The sequence below is a fragment of the Silurus meridionalis genome, chromosome 6, assembly GCF_014805685.1.
Source record: "Silurus meridionalis isolate SWU-2019-XX chromosome 6, ASM1480568v1, whole genome shotgun sequence".
In the NCBI taxonomy this organism is placed as follows: domain Eukaryota; kingdom Metazoa; phylum Chordata; class Actinopteri; order Siluriformes; family Siluridae; genus Silurus; species Silurus meridionalis.
Window position 1 is genome coordinate 10,461,473 of NC_060889.1, and position 20,172 is coordinate 10,481,644.

The following is a 20,172-nucleotide window of genomic DNA, read 5'->3' on the forward strand; positions in this document are numbered from 1 at the left end:
TCGGTTTCTCTTACAAACTTTGGCAAGCGCTTTTTTATTTACATCCACACTTGTGATACTAGTTTCTTTCTGTTGAAAGTGGAACGATGAAAACGTACACAGGACGAGTGAGAAAACGTAGTCATAGTGTAGCATCAAAAACATCTCACTGCATGTGTACTGAAAGTTCATTAACACTTGACTAGAAAAGCACTCGGTTAGTACATAGTGTGCATCCATTGTATACAAAATTGCTGTGTTGACATCAGACTTAAAAGACAGGCCACAGCTGGCATCGAGAGCTGGTGGAAGTTGATGTGAGCGAATAATGGCATGCAGGAGTGAAACACTGAAACACTGTCTTCGGAAAAATCTCACAAATTGTTAGCGTTTTTATATATATATATATATATATATATATATATATATATATATATATATATATATATATATATATATAAATGAATGCGATTTTGACCATTTTTACTTTTTGTCCACATTAAATTGCTATTTGTATATCTGGATGTGGTCTTAACCTACCAATGCAACACTCACCAACATGTCAGTGTCACTGCTGTGGTTAAAAAAATGGCCAGATTAATATATATGTTAACAATCGATAAAAAAACCAACAAGTGACTCAGTTTTGAACACTATCACTCCACCAGATGAGTCAGTAATGACAGCCAGCAGGCTAAAGAATGAAAAAAATCAGAAAACAGAAAATTCGTAGCGATTAAGCTGAAACATAGTGTGGTCTGTCATACAATGGATGCAATGTTCAGGAGATTCAGTAGGGGGTGCTCTAGTCATAATGAACTACACAGAACCTGGATGCATCTTGGTAGAAATCTGTTGTGTGCTTCTATTTTTCATACTAAAACCACTAGGTCTTTTATAAAGACAAGACAACAACAATACAGAAGACTTATTTAAAAAAAAAAACAACAACAAAAGAAAACTAGCTGACCAGAAGAGTCATCTTTTGTCCTTTTTTTGTAGCTTTGACCCATTCTTTCTGGGTCTGTGTTCTTCTGGAGTCAGTCTGAAAAATGTATGAAAGTAGAAAAATCTGTCCATGCAGCATGCATAGGCTTTAACAACGTGGATGCTGAGTGTCAGCGATCGTTTTGACTGAGGCTGCACAGAATGTGTGAACACTCCTTCTATGAGATGTTTGGTGTGTCAAGTTCAGGCATTTGTACCTAGTTTTTACCTTCTAACTGGGCTGAGAACCAACACACATACACACACAGCCACTGGGGAGCGAAGACAAAATTACACCAGTAATACAGCACACAACATATCAACTAACAAACAAAAAAATAACGAGTACAGGTCAGCATTTCCTTCATTTCTCCGCTTAGTTTCAAGTGAATCATATTTAATGACCATGATTACCAACTTAGTGCAAAAAATAAGTTGTGGTTTAAAAAAAAATTTTTTTTTATGTTTTTAATTCAATCTAAACATAAAATTCACCAGTTTCTACAGCATTCACTCAGTGCCCTTCATCGTGAAATGACATAATAAATACCTAAAGTCAAAGCTCTTGAGACAGCTGGTAGAAATTCAACATGAAAGCCATAAAACAGACAAAATATCAGTTCTGTTCACACTTCCATATAACACAGCTTTTTTTTAGTAAACACAGCTTTTGGACCCACTGAAATTATGTCAAAGAAATTTTTAAAAAAGTCATGTGACAATCCTGACCTATAGTATTGTTTTTTTCTTATTAAAGCATACAAGCAATGCTGTCATATTTCTTTCTTTTTAAAGAAATGTTGCTTCATAAAGGGTGGGCTTCATTCTTTCCTCAAAACCTTCATCTTGAGACTTTACAAGACAGTGTTTTCAAAACACTTCCAATTCATATACTTCAAGTATGCGTTGCTTTTTAAATGAACTTCAGTCGAATGGTCAGTGGGAGAAAGCAGATTTTCACACATGGACTGCTGGCCAGCAGCATAGCTCACTATACCGTACTTCATATATAGGTATAGGCAAAAATAATGGACCCAAACCTCAAATGGGATAATCTGACATTTTGAATAGCCTAAACAACTAATCATTGGCCCGGAATAAAGGAAATTCACTTCAACAGTTTTTTGTACGCAAAGTAAAAATCATGATGTTTGTTGTAAGATTCAACACTTGTCTTTGGTTCACACAATTTTTTAAACTGCTCATCAAATGCTTGAAGTTTATCAATGTTGAATGTTTTTTCTGTAAAAAGTTGGCGACAAGTTTACTCACAAGCCTTACTCACAAGTAATCAAAGGGAAATGCTATCCCATAGCAAGTTACTTTATCAACAGTTCTCCTAATTTCCTGACCAATGATTAGTTGTTAAGACCGTTAAATGTTTCACATGTTGCGATTTATGGCTTGGCTTATTTTTCCACCCAGGAGAATATACTTCTCCCTGCTAACACTACATCGATTTGTTTGCGAGAACTTGCTTACATAATATCAGTCATATGTGGCACATTCCATATCGTCTTGAGTCTGCAATTTGTTTGGATATTGTGTGCTTCTATAACTTCTGGTCCTAGGGGTTTTTTTTTTTGGTTATGATTTAAATAGTCTCCACCTTTTGACTGTGCCAATACTGTTGTAAATGTCAAGCAACAAAAATAGATGGAACGCTCTCTACATTAAAATGAGGCATTCGCTACTTTTAAGATATCTGTTCGTGAGAAATCGGCTGCAGATCGCTTTCCTTTTTCTGTTTTACGTTGTAGAACCTCGAATGAAGAAGTTGGGGGATTACAAGACTTGATTACAATCAACCTAAAAGATCAAATCATAATATCCTTTCTACTTCATAAGTGTGTAACAAATCAGAGCAGCATTTTATACTTAATGGGATCCAAACATTATAAATACTGATTATAACAACAACAAAATAACCTGCACTTTACATTATGTATTTAGTGTTTAGTACGAAGCAATTCTCACATATGTACAAACTGTCACACCTTAACTACCTACATCAGACTTACTGTATGGTACTTAGCAAGAAAAGCTCTGTGCTAGGAACGTAGTGATTAGCGTTAACTAACTTCGAGCATAGTGGGAAAATCCGATTACGTGCAGTCGGTTCTGTGTAATTAGATCAAATGGATTTGAGTAAAATTCTCCTTTAGAAATGAATAATAATTTACATTAAATACAGAACACGGAGTCCTAAATTTAGCTAATTTAGTCCATAAATAGTGGCTACAAATGTTCAGGCATGGACAGATTGAGTATTTCATTTGATTCACAGGTGTCCAGCAGTAATTCTGACTGACTTCCAAAGGAAATGCGCGTCACGTTGGTGCGATGTTCTCTGATGCTTTTGAGACACAATGTCTGGAGGACTCTCTATTGGTAAAACTTCTAACTTCTTTTTTTTACTATGCAGATCAATGAGTGTACAAGGATGACAGGCTATTTTTTCCAAACAGGTACATCCTAACACTACCAAAACTAAGTAAAGTCTGACACAAAGCTTTCATTCAAATCATATTATTTATCATGCTTACTACATACAGCTACCTAAAGTTTTTATTTATATTTTTATGAACATGAGGGAAATAAAGACACTAACCAGTGATATCAAAAATTTGTTTTTCTTTGAATATTAGTGAAATGGTAGCTCAGTGGTTAACACACTTTTCCTTGAAAGCTTTAAATTTTTAACGTTTTAATGTTTTTAACAGCATGGGCCTTAATGTTTAACTGCTCAATTGTATAAATAATATAATTGTATGTTGCTCTGGATAAAATGTCCTAAAAATAACAACGGAGAAAATACTCAATTTCATCAATCATAGATGCCTTTTAGGCAAAGACGCAAACACGCTGTCCAACACTGGAACATTTCTATTATAGTATTACAGTATCATAAACTTAAGATAATCACAAATTATTAATTTTTTTTTTAGCCCAGATAGTTTTCTGCAGTCTGTAGTTGGACCATTGAATATAGAGTCTTAATCAGTACATCCCTGTAGTGACACAACCACTACTTCTTTAACCAGTAATTCATAGCAACGGTGGCTACACAATTCTAATATAGGCAGTTAAATCGTTTGTACATATACAAGAGTTACAGTCTATCAAGCAGCACCTTACTGAATAACTCTTTACCCAACTAATATGACCTAATTTCACAGAGCAATAATACTGACAGCAGTATGAAACGGCCACAAACACTTTTTCTATATTTAAAGGCATTCCGTTGGCCCAATCGTGATGTTTCCACGTGAGAAACTTGTGTTTCATCTCTGTGCTACATAACACTTGTGTCACATTTGAAAGATCGGCATTAAGGGATTGGAAATACGGGCGAGGTGGGTTGATGTGAAATATTTGTATGAAGCAGAGCACCGTGACTGGCTGAGGCAGAAACAGAAGGGGTCCTCGGAATGGCTGTGTGTAATTAGGGCCTTGGGTCACAGTGAGAACTAAAACACATAGGGGACACACGCCCACACAAACACACCCACACACACACACTCACTGTAGAAAACTATGTGGCAATAATGAGGACGTTTGTGCGGCTTAGACTGTAGAAGTGTTGTCAAAGTGGGAGCTGGTGTCTGGGGTCGATCTAGGTATTCCTCAGAGCCAGGGCTTGTTCCAGCTCTTGCCTTCTCTGTTGAATCTGCAAGAAGAAAATAAGGGAATAAAAGGTGAGTTTTCTTTGAAGAAAGGAGAATGATGAAGGAATGAAAATAAGCCTCCAAAACTCACCTGCACTTGTTTTGCGAGGAACACAGAGAAATAATCAGCAAGGGCATTTTTACATTATATTCTTTGTCCTCCAGACACATATGTTAAAATTATAGCATAATGAGTATGAAACATTTCATAGCTCTATTAGACTTGGAATGACAGGTGAGAATAATATAATTTTTTCTGTATTCAAGCTACTGTGATGAGTGATGTGAATTATATTTAAAGTTTTAGATTAAACAAATAAATGTTTCAATGCTCAAAGGAAAAGCATAACCCATTTAAATGTATGAAACAAAGCTTTATTTTTGATGTGCCAAACCATGTTGATTTTAATATCACACTCTAAATGGAGAAGGAATCTGTGGTTGAGAAGACTACCCCAGGTTGACGAGTAGTCATTTTATTTGCTGTTTTACCTTGCAGTAGAAGTAACGACTGACAGCCTCTTGAGACCAGGGCTGGTAGTAAAACTCCGCCCTCCTCTCCTCCTCAGGATTCCCAACAACGTCCGTCATTATCTGTGACCAAACAGAATGTAAAAGGGTATAAGTGAAGCTCTACGACCATCCTGAGCAAGTGGAATGTGATCAATATTAGTAGTAGTATTCAGGATCAGTACAGTTCTTCTTTGTAAAAACCAATGAAGCTAGGTGAAAGGATATGTTTACAGTGTTACATCCCAAGCACTGAATTGAACAAATGATTCAAATATAGTTCTCACAGATCAGTACTTTGTAATTTTCGATACAAAAGTACATTCAAAAGCGAGTATTTATAGAAATTTTTATGGAAAAACATTTAAGCAAGGGATTTCTTACTCCTGCTGTACATTTAGAATGAATTTAGTAGCATAATATAATAATGTTCCTAATATTGTGGCGGTATTTCTTAACAGCCACTGTCTATACAGAATACAGTAAGAATGTAAGTAAAAGATCACAGTTAAATATTTGAACTCCATAACTAAATATGAACTTTGGCTCTGTGTGCAATTACTGAATACATTTAAAATAAAAATAATTTTTTTTTTTAAAACATACTTGCTTACTAGTAGAAAAAACTTTGAATACAATGCAATTATAAGGTTTATTAAACATCAAAATTCATATAAAATGCTGATAAATTTTACAAGTCCAATGTGGTCATGTATCTAATTCTTTCTTATTATGATGATGCATTAGATAACTAAAATTGTTTTTTATTAAGTTCTTAAATACAATAACTGTTAATGGTTCTGAAGCTTAAAAGGTTAGAAAGTCTAAATATAAAAGTGCTGAATTTCTCATTAGGTTCGAATCGAACATTTTGGACAGTGTCACTAGTCTGTTTCATGATAAGCAAAGTTTGAGTTCATGCAGATTGGAAGAAAATCTGAACTCACCTTGAGATCTCTGCTCTGGGATTTCAGCCAGTCCTGGATGTAACCTTTGGGATCACGAGAGAAACTGAGCATGAAGTCTCTCTGAATCTTCAGCTGGTTGATAGACTCAATAGTCTCATGGATCTGTAACAGGTTTGGATCAGACCAGAAGGTTAAAACCATCAGAGTTTTTTAATTTCCTGTAAGTTCTGTAGTGCTGATCATGTGAATGTGGGATTGTGTTGTTGTGTTGCTTACTTTGTTGTCAAGAGAGGCAATTTCTTGCTGATTGGCTGTGGAAAGCAAGAAGTTGCTCATTTGGGCTTTGAGTGGATCCTCTACTTCAACATCGATATCGTAGCAGGCTGTTTTCTTCTGGTCATTTGGGTCCACACTGTAAACACCAAGACAAATATCTTTTTAAATCTTAATATAATTCTATAGCCATAACTTTCATAGACACTGCAAAAAAATAAAAAATAAAATCCAAAATAAAAAAATGTTTTTGTCACATACACATTCCTACAGAGTACGACATGTAGTTACATGCTTTTTTACGACTGTCCAACATGTAAATAGAAATTTTATATATATATACAGGAGTGCAGAATTATTAGGCAAGTTGTATTTTGAGGATTAATTTTATTTGAGGATTTAATTTGAACAACAACCATGTTCTCAATGAACACAAAAACTCATTAATATCAAAGCTGAATATTTTTGGAAGTAGTTTTAGTTTTAGCTATTTTAGGGGATATCTGTGTGTGCAGGTGACTATTACTGTGCATAATTATTAGGCAACTTAACAAAAACAAATTCATACCCATTTCAATTATTTATTTTTACCAGTGAAACCAATATAACATCTCAACATTCACAAATATACATTTCTGACATTCAAAACCAAACAAAACAAATCAGTGACCAATGTGGTCATGTATCTAATTCTTTCTTATTATGATGATGCATTAGATAACTAAAATTGTTTTTATTAAGTTCTTAAATACAATAACTGTTAATGGTTCTGAAGCTTAAAAGGTTAGAAAGTCTAAATATAAAAGTGCTGAATTTCTCATTAGGTTCGAATCGAACATTTTGGACAGTGTCACTAGTCTGTTTCATGATAAGCAAAGTTTGAGTTCATGCAGATTGGAAGAAAATCTGAACTCACCTTGAGATCTCTGCTCTGGGATTTCAGCCAGTCCTGGATGTAACCTTTGGGATCACGAGAGAAACTGAGCATGAAGTCTCTCTGAATCTTCAGCTGGTTGATAGACTCAATAGTCTCATGGATCTGTAACAGGTTTGGATCAGACCAGAAGGTTAAAACCATCAGAGTTTTTTAATTTCCTGTAAGTTCTGTAGTGCTGATCATGTGAATGTGGGATTGTGTTGTTGTGTTGCTTACTTTGTTGTCAAGAGAGGCAATTTCTTGCTGATTGGCTGTGGAAAGCAAGAAGTTGCTCATTTGGGCTTTGAGTGGATCCTCTACTTCAACATCGATATCGTAGCAGGCTGTTTTCTTCTGGTCATTTGGGTCCACACTGTAAACACCAAGACAAATATCTTTTTAAATCTTAATATAATTCTATAGCCATAACTTTCATAGACACTGCAAAAAAATAAAAAATAAAATCCAAAATAAAAAAATGTTTTTGTCACATACACATTCCTACAGAGTACGACATGTAGTTACATGCTTTTTTACGACTGTCCAACATGTAAATAGAAATTTTATATATATATACAGGGAGTGCAGAATTATTAGGCAAGTTGTATTTTTGAGGATTAATTTTATTTGAGGATTTAATTTGAACAACAACCATGTTCTCAATGAACACAAAAACTCATTAATATCAAAGCTGAATATTTTTGGAAGTAGTTTTAGTTTTAGCTATTTTAGGGGATATCTGTGTGTGCAGGTGACTATTACTGTGCATAATTATTAGGCAACTTAACAAAAAACAAATTCATACCCATTTCAATTATTTATTTTTACCAGTGAAACCAATATAACATCTCAACATTCACAAATATACATTTCTGACATTCAAAACCAAACAAAACAAATCAGTGACCAATATAGCCACCTTTCTTTGCAAGGACACTCAAAAGCCTGCCATCCATGGATTCTGTCAGTGTTTTGATCTGTTCACCATCAACATTGCGTGCAGCAGCAACCACAGCCTCCCAGACACTGTTCAGAGAGGTGTACTGTTTTCCTCCTTGTAAATCGCACATTTGATGATGGACCACAGGTTCTCAATGGGGTTCAGATCAGGTGAACAAGGAGGCCATATCATTAGATTTTCTTCTTTATACCCTTTCTTGCCAGCCACGCTGTGGAGTACTTGGACGTGTGTGATGGAGCATTGTCCTGCATGAAAATCATGTTTTTCTTGAAGGATGCAGACTTCTTCCTGTACCACTGCTTGAAGAAGGTGTCTTCCAGAAACTGGCAGTAGGACTGGGAGTTCAGCTTGACTCCATCCTCAACCCGAAAAGGCCCCACAAGCTCATCTTTGATGATACCAGCCCAAACCAGTACTCCACCTCCACCTTGCTGGCGCCTGAGTCGGACTGGAGCTCTCTGCCCTTTACCAATCCAGCCACGGGCCCATCCATCTGGCCCATCAAGACTCACTCTCATTTCATCAGTCCATAAAACCTTAGAAAATCAGTCTTGAGATATTTCTTGGCCCAGTCTTGACGTTTCAGCTTGTGTGTCTTGTTCAGTGGTGGTCGACTTTCTGCCTTTCTTACCTTGGCCATGTCTCTGAGTATTGCACACCTTGTGCTTTTGGGCACCCAGTGATGTTGCAGCTCTGAAATATGGCCAAACTGGTGGCAAGTGGCATCTTGGCAGCTGCACGCTTGACTTTTCTCAGTTCACGGGCAGTTATTTTGCGCCTTGGTTTTTCCACACGCTTCTTGCGACCCTGTCGACTATTTTGAATGAAACGCTTGATTGTTCGATGATCACGCTCAGAAGCTTGGCTATTTTAAGACTGCTGCATCCTCTGCAATATATCTCACTATTTTTGACTTTTCTGAGCCTGTCAAGTCCTTCTTTTGACCCATTTTGCCAAAGGAAAGGAAGTTGCCTAATAATTATGCACACCTGATATAGGGTGTTGATGTCATTAGACCACACCCCTTCTCATTACAGAGATGCACATCACCTAATATGCTTAATTGGTAGTAGGCTTTCCAGCCTATACAGCTTGGAGTAAGACAACATGCATAACGAGGATGATGTGGTCAAAATACTCATTTGCCTAATAATTCTGCACTCCTGTATATATATATATATATATATATATATATATATAAAATACAGTGTATATGTATATATACATATACACTGCCCATCCAAAAAAAAGATGTTGAACTGCCTTTAGCTTTGATTACGGCATTGCTTCGATAAGCTTCTCCAATGTCACAACATTTATTTCTGTCCAGAGTTGCAGTAGTTCTTGTATTGATGATGGGAGAGTCGGACCATTGCGCAAAGTCTTCTCCAGCACATTCCAAAAATTCTCAATGGTTTTAAGGTTTGGACTCTGTGGTGGCCAATCCATGTGTGAAAAAGAGGTCTCATGCCCCCTGAACCACTCTTTCACAATTTGAGCCTGATGAATCCTAGCATTGTCATCTTGGAATATGCCCATGCCATTAATGGAATAAACTGGTCATTCAGTATATTCAGGTAGTCAGCTGACCTCATTCTTTGGGCACATAATGTTGCTGAACCAAGACCTGAAAAACTGCAGCAACCCCAGATCATAGCACTGCCCCCACAGGCTTGTACGGTAGGCACTAGGAATGATGCATCAGTTCATCCGCCTCTCTTTTTACCCCATCACTCTGGAACAGGGTAAATCCGGACTCATCAGACCACATGACCTTCCAGAGTCCAATCTTAATGCTCGCTTGCAAACAACAGCCTTTTTTTCCCGATTAGCCTCACTGATAAGTGGTTTTCTTAAGGCTACACAACGCCAATTACAATCTTTCAAGATTTATTTCCAACCATATTTCTTCCTAGAAGATGATGGTTCCCCACTATCCTTTGCGTTTTGGATTCTGGAGTGTAGCGATGGGATTGTTGTGCTCATTGAGTAAAGCACTGATGTTAAGAAAAGACGCATGGAGTGCTGTGTTCCAGTTCATTCCAAAGGTGTTCAGTGAGGTTGAAGTTATGACTCTGTGCTGAACACTTGAGTTCTACCACTCCTATCTTGGCAAACCAGGTCGCAAAGATATTTTAGCTAATTGTGTGACTTTCAATCGACAAGTTGTAGAACTTTTGGCCATATAGTGTTTTAAGGCCGACCGTTAACAACAGAAGTCTATATGACTGACCTGATGATGTGGTTTATGACGATGGGGTCTGGGGGAAGCAGCAGGTTAGTCAGGCGTTGAGGGATCTCGGAGAACTTCAGCCGAGGGCAGTCAAAAATCTGCAAAAACACATTTTCATTACATATGGATAATCAGAATAGCAAGATAAGATGAGGTATTGCGTCACCTATTTAAACCTCCAAAAAAAGTGACACAATCTGTTAATTAACTAATTATTTACTTAAATTAAAACAAATGATATGAGTCCAGCTTTAATAAACCATAAGTAAATTTAGCAATCCAAAATTGCATTAACTGGTAATCTTTTAAAAATACTGGTATTATTATTATTATTATTATTATTTAAACTGTAGTGATATACACTTGCATGTTTAAAGTTTAAACAACTGTAATGGTTTACCTGAATGCAGTTGTTTAGATACATTATTGTTTCTATAGCAAACGTGTATTCACAAGACCTAGAAATAATAAACGATTTTTTGAAGAAACAAAAGAAATATATAATAATTTCACATGGTGAAGTCATGTAGTAATCTCGGGTGTGAGTATTTTGTAAAATATTAATTTAAATCTAATGCTCTAATAGCTGAATCAGCACACATCTCCAAAAGCACACTCTTAAATCTAGTGAATAATTTCCAGAAGTTCAAAAAACAGCTTATGTTCTAGGGTCCACAAACTTTTGTCCATATAGTTTGTTAATAGTAATAGTGTATGTGCTTTTTTCACATGAAATAAAACAAAAACTGTACTGGAGCTCAGATCGAATCTGTCTGCTAAAAGAGCTTAAAGTGAAATTTATATCTATTAGTCACACTCTTTACCTGCTGAAAGTATTTGTCACAGTTGATGTACTCTTTGTCATGGGAGTCCTGCAGCTTGTTGGTTTTGATGTACTGCCACAGGGCCTGGATGATACATGAGCGTGTCTGAGTGTGGATACCCAAGAGCCGAGCAAGCCGTGGATCCAACTTAAACTGAGGAGGCTGCACACAAGGAAACATTCATTATAAATAAACATACAAATGTATATTAAGGTCTTATTGATTTTCTGTTCCACCATGAAGAGGGAATCTAAATTGAAATCATAGAACACGCTAATATGTGAATTGAATGCAAATGAACTGCAAACCATTTGAGAATAGATATAATGTAAGATATATACTGAGCCTTACCTGGTAATCCAGCATTAACAGCAGAGTGCAGCGTACATTGACATCGCCTGGCCTTTTCACCTGAAAGCCATCAGTCTCCTGAGTAGTGGGTGTGCGATGCCACTAGGATACAAAAGAAGTGGTTTCAGCATGGGTTTGTACACACATTCACTTATACATAAACATAGGAATGGAGAAAAATCACAACTAAACACATAAGCCTCATAGAAAATAGCACTGGAAAAATGATGTTATGTCAACAAGCATAATTCATGACACACATAAACATGAGAGAAATATTGTCCCTGATCTACACTACTGTACATACATAACTCATGTATGGCCTAACTTGCTCTAATCCATCCTAGTGGAACTTCATGCTGCAATTACATTAATGAAATGGAAAGTAATAACTGTTTTTTTTAAGACACACTGTTTGGACTGTGTGCAAGGCTGAATCTTACCTGAGCCCCGCTGCTCAGCAGCTGAAAAGAAAAACACTTGAAGCTCCTTGAGATTTTCTTACGCAGCTACACTCTCTAAGCATGCACCACATGCTCCTTACTAACTCCCAGTGGCCATTTTGCTAATTACGCTTATTAAATAATACTTTATTTAATGTATAAGAATCACTTTAAATAAATAACACTTAATGCACTTGATACTTTAATGAATTACATATCTGTGTAAAATTCAGTCCATAATTATACAAAGTGAAGGTCTTGGACTTCTTGGAGTGTGTTGTGTGTGACATTGAACGTGTTTCTCTTCAGGCATTAATCTAAAGACATGCTTTTAATTAATCCTTATATATCTCGTTATGTTGGATGTACTTAAATCTATGCTAAATTCCCCCAAAAATAAAATATTCTGTATAATATACAATTATTACCCTATTGTCCTAAATGAGAAGTGGGCTACAGTATGTCCAATAGATGTATGTGGACACCCAACCATCACACCTAAACGTGGTTCGCAACAAAGTTGGAAGAAAAAAATGCACAGAATGTCTTTTTAAGTAGCGTTAAAACTTCTCTTAACTGGAACTCAGCAGCCCAAATAGGATCCAGCATTAACAATGTCTCTCTCCTGAATTAAGGGATTCACAGCAGTTTTTAAAAAAAAGTTGGTCCCAATTGAATCACACTTTCCAGTGACACAATTGATTGGTAAAACCCTGGAGGTTGATCTTATTCTAGGTTTCGAAAGGAAATTGTCTCTCACTGCACCACAGACCTCCTCACCAACACCACTGGCTAATCTCATTAATGCTCTGGTGACTGAAAAAAACATAAATCTTCACAGCCATGGTTCAAAACTAGTAAAAACTCTTTCTAAAAAGAGAATAGTTTGTTATAACAGCAATATGAGACTATATATTGAATGGGAAGTTCGGAACGCACATGTGGATGTGATGGCTATGTATCCATATATTTATTTTAGCTATATAACTATGAGTTGAGATAACATCCAGAAATGAGACTATTATTTTGTGTATATGAGCAAATATAAGTTTTTAGGTTAAACATGGCAAAATGAAGGTAGCTAAGGCAAACTAAATGCTAACTTGTGCACATGTACAGTATAGGCTTCACATCCAATGTATTGTTGCTATCAAACACTTATGCTAGCTGGCTAACAACCCCAAATTTGAGGTATTTGATTAACTAGCAACTTTGTGTAAGAGACACAATATAATTCATCACAAAAACTAAAAGAAATATTCACATTTTCCAAGCAACTGATTTGGACCAGCAAAGCTTTACAAATTATTCTGATATATTCATACACATTTACTTCATTCCAAATCGCTCTGCCTGTAACAAGTCTTTCTTAAAACAAAGTTGCCTACATCTGTAATTGAATGTGTCAGAATGTGTGAAAAGGAAAGCAACTATACTGAGTAAGCATGACAAATCTGCTTAATAACAATAAATACATATTAAACATTCAATTCTTCAGGAAAATATAGATCCTTTATGATTACAGCAGACTGAATGATCACCTCCACTAGATGGTTGTCAGGTCCGTAGAGATCTTTATCCAGCTCAATCACCAGGCTCTTAAAGAAGGATGAAAACTTCCTTTTCAATTTTCCTGGCTGGGAAGAGACAAGAAAGTATGTTCCTATGAGCTGTGTGTTTGTACGTCGAATTGGAAGCACATATTTGATCTTTTTCAGTATAAAACGTAGTTGTGTGGGATTTTTTTTTTAACAATGATATCGTTCCATTTAAACCAAACCGAAGAGCCATTCTACTGTATAAAACTGTCATCGCTGACATTTGTGTGGTTACAGAGCACAATTTTGCTTAAACACTTGGCTAGACATTCAGGCATTTGGCTGCATCTTTTTTGGTAAACCCATCACCCACCTCACTATCCAAACCAAACAAGAAACCGCTGGAGCAATTCTTTGGCCATCGCGGAAACTATATTCTGAGACTAAACAATATAATTGTTTATGGCCCAAAAGAACAAAATGAAATTTTAGAGCATAGATTTTTTTTTGTCTCTTTTCAAGAGTAAAACAATATAATGCTTTATTCTATCTTCGGTGTATGATATAGAAGCATGATAAAAAATAAAAAATAAAAAAGTGAAAGGCAAAGCAGAAAGAAAGTCAGATGAGTCCAATTGTTAATGTTTGCACAGGAGAAGTAGAATGACCTCATTGGTAAGTGGAGCATATTGCAGTGGCGGAAACTTGGAGTCGACCCAAATAATTTTAACCTCACCATGCTAAAACACACATAGCTGCCATTTAAAGGCTATGAGGTCACTCCTGACAAAAGCACATGAGCTGCAATTCTCGGCTTTTTCAGTTCCTTTAGCGCTCTTGTTGACATTGGCATATGGACCAGTGAATCTGAACAGGTCTATGCTTAGCACTGGGACGACTTCATAGAAAAACTATGTGCAAGAACCTGTTATTAATGTACAATACACAGAAACTGGTATAAATATCTTGAAAATTATCTAGCATGAGCACTGAATCATTCAGAGTCAATAAAAACATGATGATTTGGCAGATATGAATGCATCAGTGTTTATTACACTGCCTTTTCTGTCTATCAACATATATAGGCATGTAGGGGCACATTGCTAGGATTCCAACCAAAAACTCTTCGAACAAGCTTCAACTATTTATTCCAGTATATGATTCATTTTCCAATTAGGAAACATAGAGATCTTCTGCTAATGTCATTTAACTGGATACTAAAGTTTCCTTTCGAAGTGCCTTCTTTTGTGACTAAGATCATGTGCTCCAACTTTCTCATCAATGGTATGACTAAATCATCTCCTGGGGTTCATCCAGGGTTTACTGTGCTCTCCCTTTTGCATCTCTCACAAGTTTATAACACGGCATGTCGTAACCTTATAAACAGAGTACCTTATATTCGACAATCAGACCTCAGCTAGATGGATAGTCAGGATTTTTAAATGAACTGGTCAAAATCTTCTCCTTTACTTCTAAAGAGCCAATTATATCAGTCTTCACTGCACTTTACCTGTCAGACACTTTAAAAAGGAATTGGGTATTAAATAAATATTTTAAAAGAGAGTTATTCAGAACACTCAAGGACATCTGGACAAACGGATTTCTATTATAAAATAAGAAATCTGCCCAAAAGCATTTTCCTTCTATCTGACAAGAATGAGCCTCATTCTGCCTTTGCATTTTTTTTTACTCTCTGAAAGAACATTCATGAAACTATCCATAGAAATTGTGAGTGGATGATGATGACCGTTATTTTAAAATTTACTTTTGGTCATGTCTTCCCACTTGCTTTGGTCTGTATACTCCTGTCTCTTGGTGTATATTAAGGGAAATGTGGACTTCAAGATGTTTTTCTCACTCTATTGTTTTTTTCCACCATAAACAGCTCACACAGAACTGGAGACTAGTTGAAGCACATTATAATATTTAATATATTTCGATATCCTTCTGAGTAGATGAAGACAGATCTGAGACAGATCAGTGCTTCTAATGGGGAAAACAGAGAATAACTGATATGAACTTTAGAGTAAAGACAGCTAGATTTGTACAATATCATGGATTTAACCAATCTACCAGGTTCTTCATATTGCTTATATTTACAGTATATATACTCTAGTCATAAATGAGTTCCCTGGTGGTCTAGTGGTTAGGATGCGGCCCTCTCACCGCTGCGGCCTGGGTTCGATCCCCGATCAGAGAACCAACCCTAGCCATTGGGTTGCACAAGCCAGTACACTCTTAGTGCCGGTCCCAAGCCCAGATAAATGGCGAGAGTTGCGTTAGGAAGGGCATCCAGCGTAAAAACACGTGCCAAGTTGAACATGCGGATCATGAATACGGATGATCCGCTGTGGCGACCGCTAATGGAAGAAGCCGAAAGAATGTTTTTTATACTCTAGTCATAAAAGCACATTGTGGCAACAGTCTTTAAGTTTAAAAACTCATTCAAATGCTTTAAGTGACACTTATTTTGGCCTTTTGGTTCCTGGCACATGATTAAGGAATAACCTACTGCTACACAATTTAAAAAATCTGACTAATGCCATAATCATTGCATTATCACCCATCTTGCCTTTGAATGATATCTAACTGCTGAGCTTTTGCAGTGTGTGCTGTACTTGCTGAACAGCTGAGAAAATAATTGCCATCTGTTGCGAAAACCACCTCACCCTCTTTCCAGTACCTGCATTCAAATGGAGCTCTCAAGAGCTGGATTAATGGTGCTGATGGTATTGTTCTGAATCAAAAATACTGTAGAATTGATGCATAATGATTAATACCTTTCTGTAGAACTTGCTATATTTATGCTTTGTAATCAATTTAGAACACTTAAAAACACCTGACTCTCAGCTGATCTTTGAAGCATGGCGGAAACCAGTGTAGAGCTGTAAAGTAAAGTTACTTGGAAAATAAGGTCCTTTCTATAAAGTTTATAAAGCAGAGTCTGTCAGTGCACGTCTCAGAAAGCGCCAACGAGTCTACATTTTTCACACGGAACCACACAGCTGAGCAACATTCTAAGACATATATGTTTAAAGCCAAAGCTGTGGACCGCCTGGAGGCCCCCTGTTGACTACAATGAGAATCTCTATGGGCACATCACTAATGATCTCTTTGTAATCTGCTGATGCCAGTAAACATCTGTACCCCACCTGCTACTGGAGAGACTGGTGATGCTACTGGTGATGTGTGTGAGAGCGTGAACATATATATATATATGTTTCACGAATCCACCGACTCACATCATCAAGTAACTTTCCCTCCACCCGCAGTTCCCAGGATGCAATGCTACCGTCTGAATCTTCTGCGTCGGGCTTGGCTGGGTTGAAGGTGTTGGAAATGTAGAGTCGCAGTTTGCGCTTTTGCTGTGAACAAAAAATAAATTTAGAAAGAGGCACCGTGCCAAACGTTAACACTACATTGCATTGACTGAAATCTATTAGGGTTTCTGAGGAGACTGAATACAAGTGGTCTGCTTTTACTTAAAGAATATGAACAGGAATATAGCATTGCCTTGGTCTGAAATCTGAAAGTGTGTTTTGCTATATTGATATATCATTATACAGATATAGCATTAAGCACAAGAATACTAAAACCTGTTCCAGGGAAAAACCCATCCAAAGATAATAGATATACTGACATCCAAGACACTGCAATGAGGGTGGAGTAAACTATATGTAGTTATCATGACTAACCTTCATGGGTCGTTTCAGTGCTTCTTGGATATCCACCCGCTTGCGCATTATGGTTTGGTCCAGTTTGCGCTCAAAGGCCAGCAGGTCCATGTAAGCCTGGGACTCTGGGACTAACTCACGAATCTAAGAGGGAGAAAAAATGTCATGATCTTTAAGAAAAGAAAACACACTGTGCTGTTGATTAAACCATTATATTAGTGATCTGATACATAGCAAGCAGAAATGGGAAAAAATTATCAACAAGCTCATAACTGGGCATGGAGTAGACAGCTAATATAAGTTAACCTAAAAATTGGCCAAATGCTTCTTCTCATGGTCAATCTCTCATAAGCACGCTTATCCGTCAGCACGTCTGCCTGTTCGCTCTGTGTGTCAGTCTGTGATTCATATAAATGCTGAAATGATCGCTGCAGTAGTGTTTAATGGTATGCTGTTAAGTGTTTGCTTTCTGCCAAGAATCCACAGCAAACCCTCCAGTGCCACATTATCATGCACACACACAGATGGTTGGAGGACGTGTGTGCCAAAAGCTTCACTCCATACTGGGCACAGACCCATGGATTCAGACACTGCACCAATCTCGCTTTCTCCCTCTTTCTCACTCTCTCTCTTGTGCACTATCTTTCTTTATCTTTCTCGCTCTCTCCGGAGACGGCAAGAAAGAAGAGAAGTGAGTACTCGGACTATGAGTAATGCGACTGGCGTCTCTGTTTCTGGCTTATCTATCTATACAGGTCTGATATAAACTCCTACACTCACACTCACTCACAGCAATGAGTAAGACACATAGCCATAACCCCTGTGGTCTATCTTTAAAACACACATACACACAGGTTTTTCTTTTTAATCACTCACGGTTGGTTAAACTAATAAAAGGATAAAAGATTTAAAACGGAGAATGAGAGTGCGTGTAGAGCGAAAGCTTACGCTGGTGAACACACACCTGCAGCTTGCACTGGGAGTTTGAGTCTCCATCACATTATTTGGGTTACAGATCTCTCGATACACCTGTGGACTCCTGACTCTCTGCCCTGAATATAAATGTCATTTTGGAGAACGCATCGTCCCGGCTTTCAAGTTTGAATCATGTTCGGCTACGTATACACAGCTGCCCCTTAACCCTTTTTTCTGGCTCTTTTGTGCCAATGATTAGCAGCTATCACATAACCTGTCTCTAAAAAGAGCAACATCACAAAATCGCACGCGAACGCAGCGTCTCAGGCATGCTGAGTAGACTAGCACTCCCTCACACAAGTATGCTCACAGACACAGACACATATACACACACACACCACAGAAATAATGTCAAGCTTAGGGAACTCACCCTTTGTGGAAGAATCTTATCAGCCATTTTCCTCCTCTTGGTGCTGCAGAAAAGAGAGAGAAAGGAGAGACAGAGAGAAGGACACAACGAGGAGGGGTGATGAGATGTTACTATGGAGACCGATAGTGTAGCACCCGGGACATCTGCTAAAATTCTGGGGCTGGCCCAGGATGCAAAAATGCTGGTGCTGTTTGTGTGTGTGTGTGTGTGTGTGTGTGTGTGTGCGTGTTTGTGTATATGTGCGTTAGTGATTCCAGCGCAGATGGTGTCCGCCAACATGGGCGCAGAGACGGCTGGCAGGGCGACACCGACAGCTTCACAACGTGGGACCTGGCAAACACTTCTTACACAGGACCTTGAGCGAAATTAGGTGTGAGTTCATCGCTTCACTCGGGTGTATGTGTTTGATTCCGCTACCGACATGAGGGCCAAACATTGTTTCCTTCCCTTTCTACTTCACTATTTCATTGTGGAAAAAAATAAAATCATTTTGGCGCTCCCAAAATAAAACAACACACTTCTCCTTGCTCTGTAAGGATAGTTTTAAAAGACATTCACACACACACACACACACACACACACGTGCACACACACACACACACACACATATGCACGCAAATAGGAACATTGTGAGAACACCAAATCACCTAAAAAATGCTTGAAGTGGCCACTTCATTCAGAAGAGCCCTTGTCCTTAAAAACACAGTTGAGCAGATCTTCTATAAGAAAGTCTATATCAGAGATGTGTTTTTAACCTACGGCCTTTTCCCAAGGTCTTAAAAAATAATTTAAGGTCATTTAAAGTGACTCAAAAGAGAGAGCTTATGTGTAGTGAACGCTATATGTAATTGCACACTACAGGAAACGGGTCAAGAGTAGTCAAGTGTGCTATAGTTTGATCTAAAACTATTTCCCATCATGCCATGCAGCACATCATGCACATCCATGCAGAAACACTCTGTAACAGGATAATTGGTGCAGGTATAATAAGGTCCTCTGGGTTTAAATAAAAAGTATTTAATGTTTTTTTTTTTTATTATTATTTGAAATAAAACTCTGCTCTACTTTACTTCCTGGGTGAGGTGCAAAATGCTTGTTAGGGAAGTTTTAAACGAATCTGCTATCACACAAACCTTGGGTGGGGAGATAGGTGGGGGTGGGGTTGTTGTAAGGATCAGTGGGGAAGGTTTGGGACATGGGTGGGTCAAAAAATAGAAAAACGCACGAGTATCTATCATGCAGCAGAATCAATTCCTACTTTGATCCGAGTGTGGGATCTGATTGGGCTTCTCTCATGTCCATCTGCCTTCCTGGCATCTCACTGGCTCCAGGAATTCCCGCTGGCTTCCTACGGGTCGACGGAATTTGAATGGGACTTCATTAGAAAGTACTGACTTTTGTTTATTTTTACGTCTGGTTGAGAAAACCTCTTAAGGCGTGAATAGAGTTTAGTGATCAACACAAGTAGGAGCACATGGCCCAACGGACAATCCATTACAAAGACAAACAAAAACATAAAAATACAATATTTTTGAACTGGAACCCTGTGTAGATATTAACAA

General features: G+C 37.6%; 1 protein-coding gene across 5 annotated transcripts in view; it reads right to left on the minus strand.

Annotated features, from left to right (window-relative positions):
- smarcd3b (SWI/SNF related, matrix associated, actin dependent regulator of chromatin, subfamily d, member 3b) overlaps positions 1–20,172 on the minus strand; it is a 54,039-nt gene continuing 33,867 nt past the window's right edge. For 2 of the 5 annotated variants that reach the window (XM_046851628.1, XM_046851626.1), the window contains exons 3-13: positions 19,869–19,958; positions 18,611–18,653; positions 17,287–17,409; positions 16,834–16,956; positions 13,595–13,690; positions 12,054–12,074; positions 11,611–11,712; positions 11,260–11,421; positions 10,436–10,533; positions 7,479–7,614; positions 7,164–7,364 (exon numbers count right to left, since the gene is read on the minus strand). In XM_046851628.1, coding sequence (XP_046707584.1) covers positions 7,179–7,364; positions 7,479–7,614; positions 10,436–10,533; positions 11,260–11,421; positions 11,611–11,712; positions 12,054–12,074; positions 13,595–13,690; positions 16,834–16,956; positions 17,287–17,409; positions 18,611–18,653; positions 19,869–19,958 — 1,180 coding nt within the window. In that variant the 3' untranslated portion in view covers positions 7,164–7,178. Of the gene's footprint in view, positions 4,637–5,126; positions 5,229–7,163; positions 7,365–7,478; positions 7,615–10,435; positions 10,534–11,259; positions 11,422–11,610; positions 11,713–12,053; positions 12,075–13,594; positions 13,691–16,833; positions 16,957–17,286; positions 17,410–18,610; positions 18,654–19,868; positions 19,959–20,172 lie in introns of those variants that run through there. The other 3 variants (XM_046851631.1, XM_046851630.1, XM_046851627.1) reach the window with 3 other exon arrangements.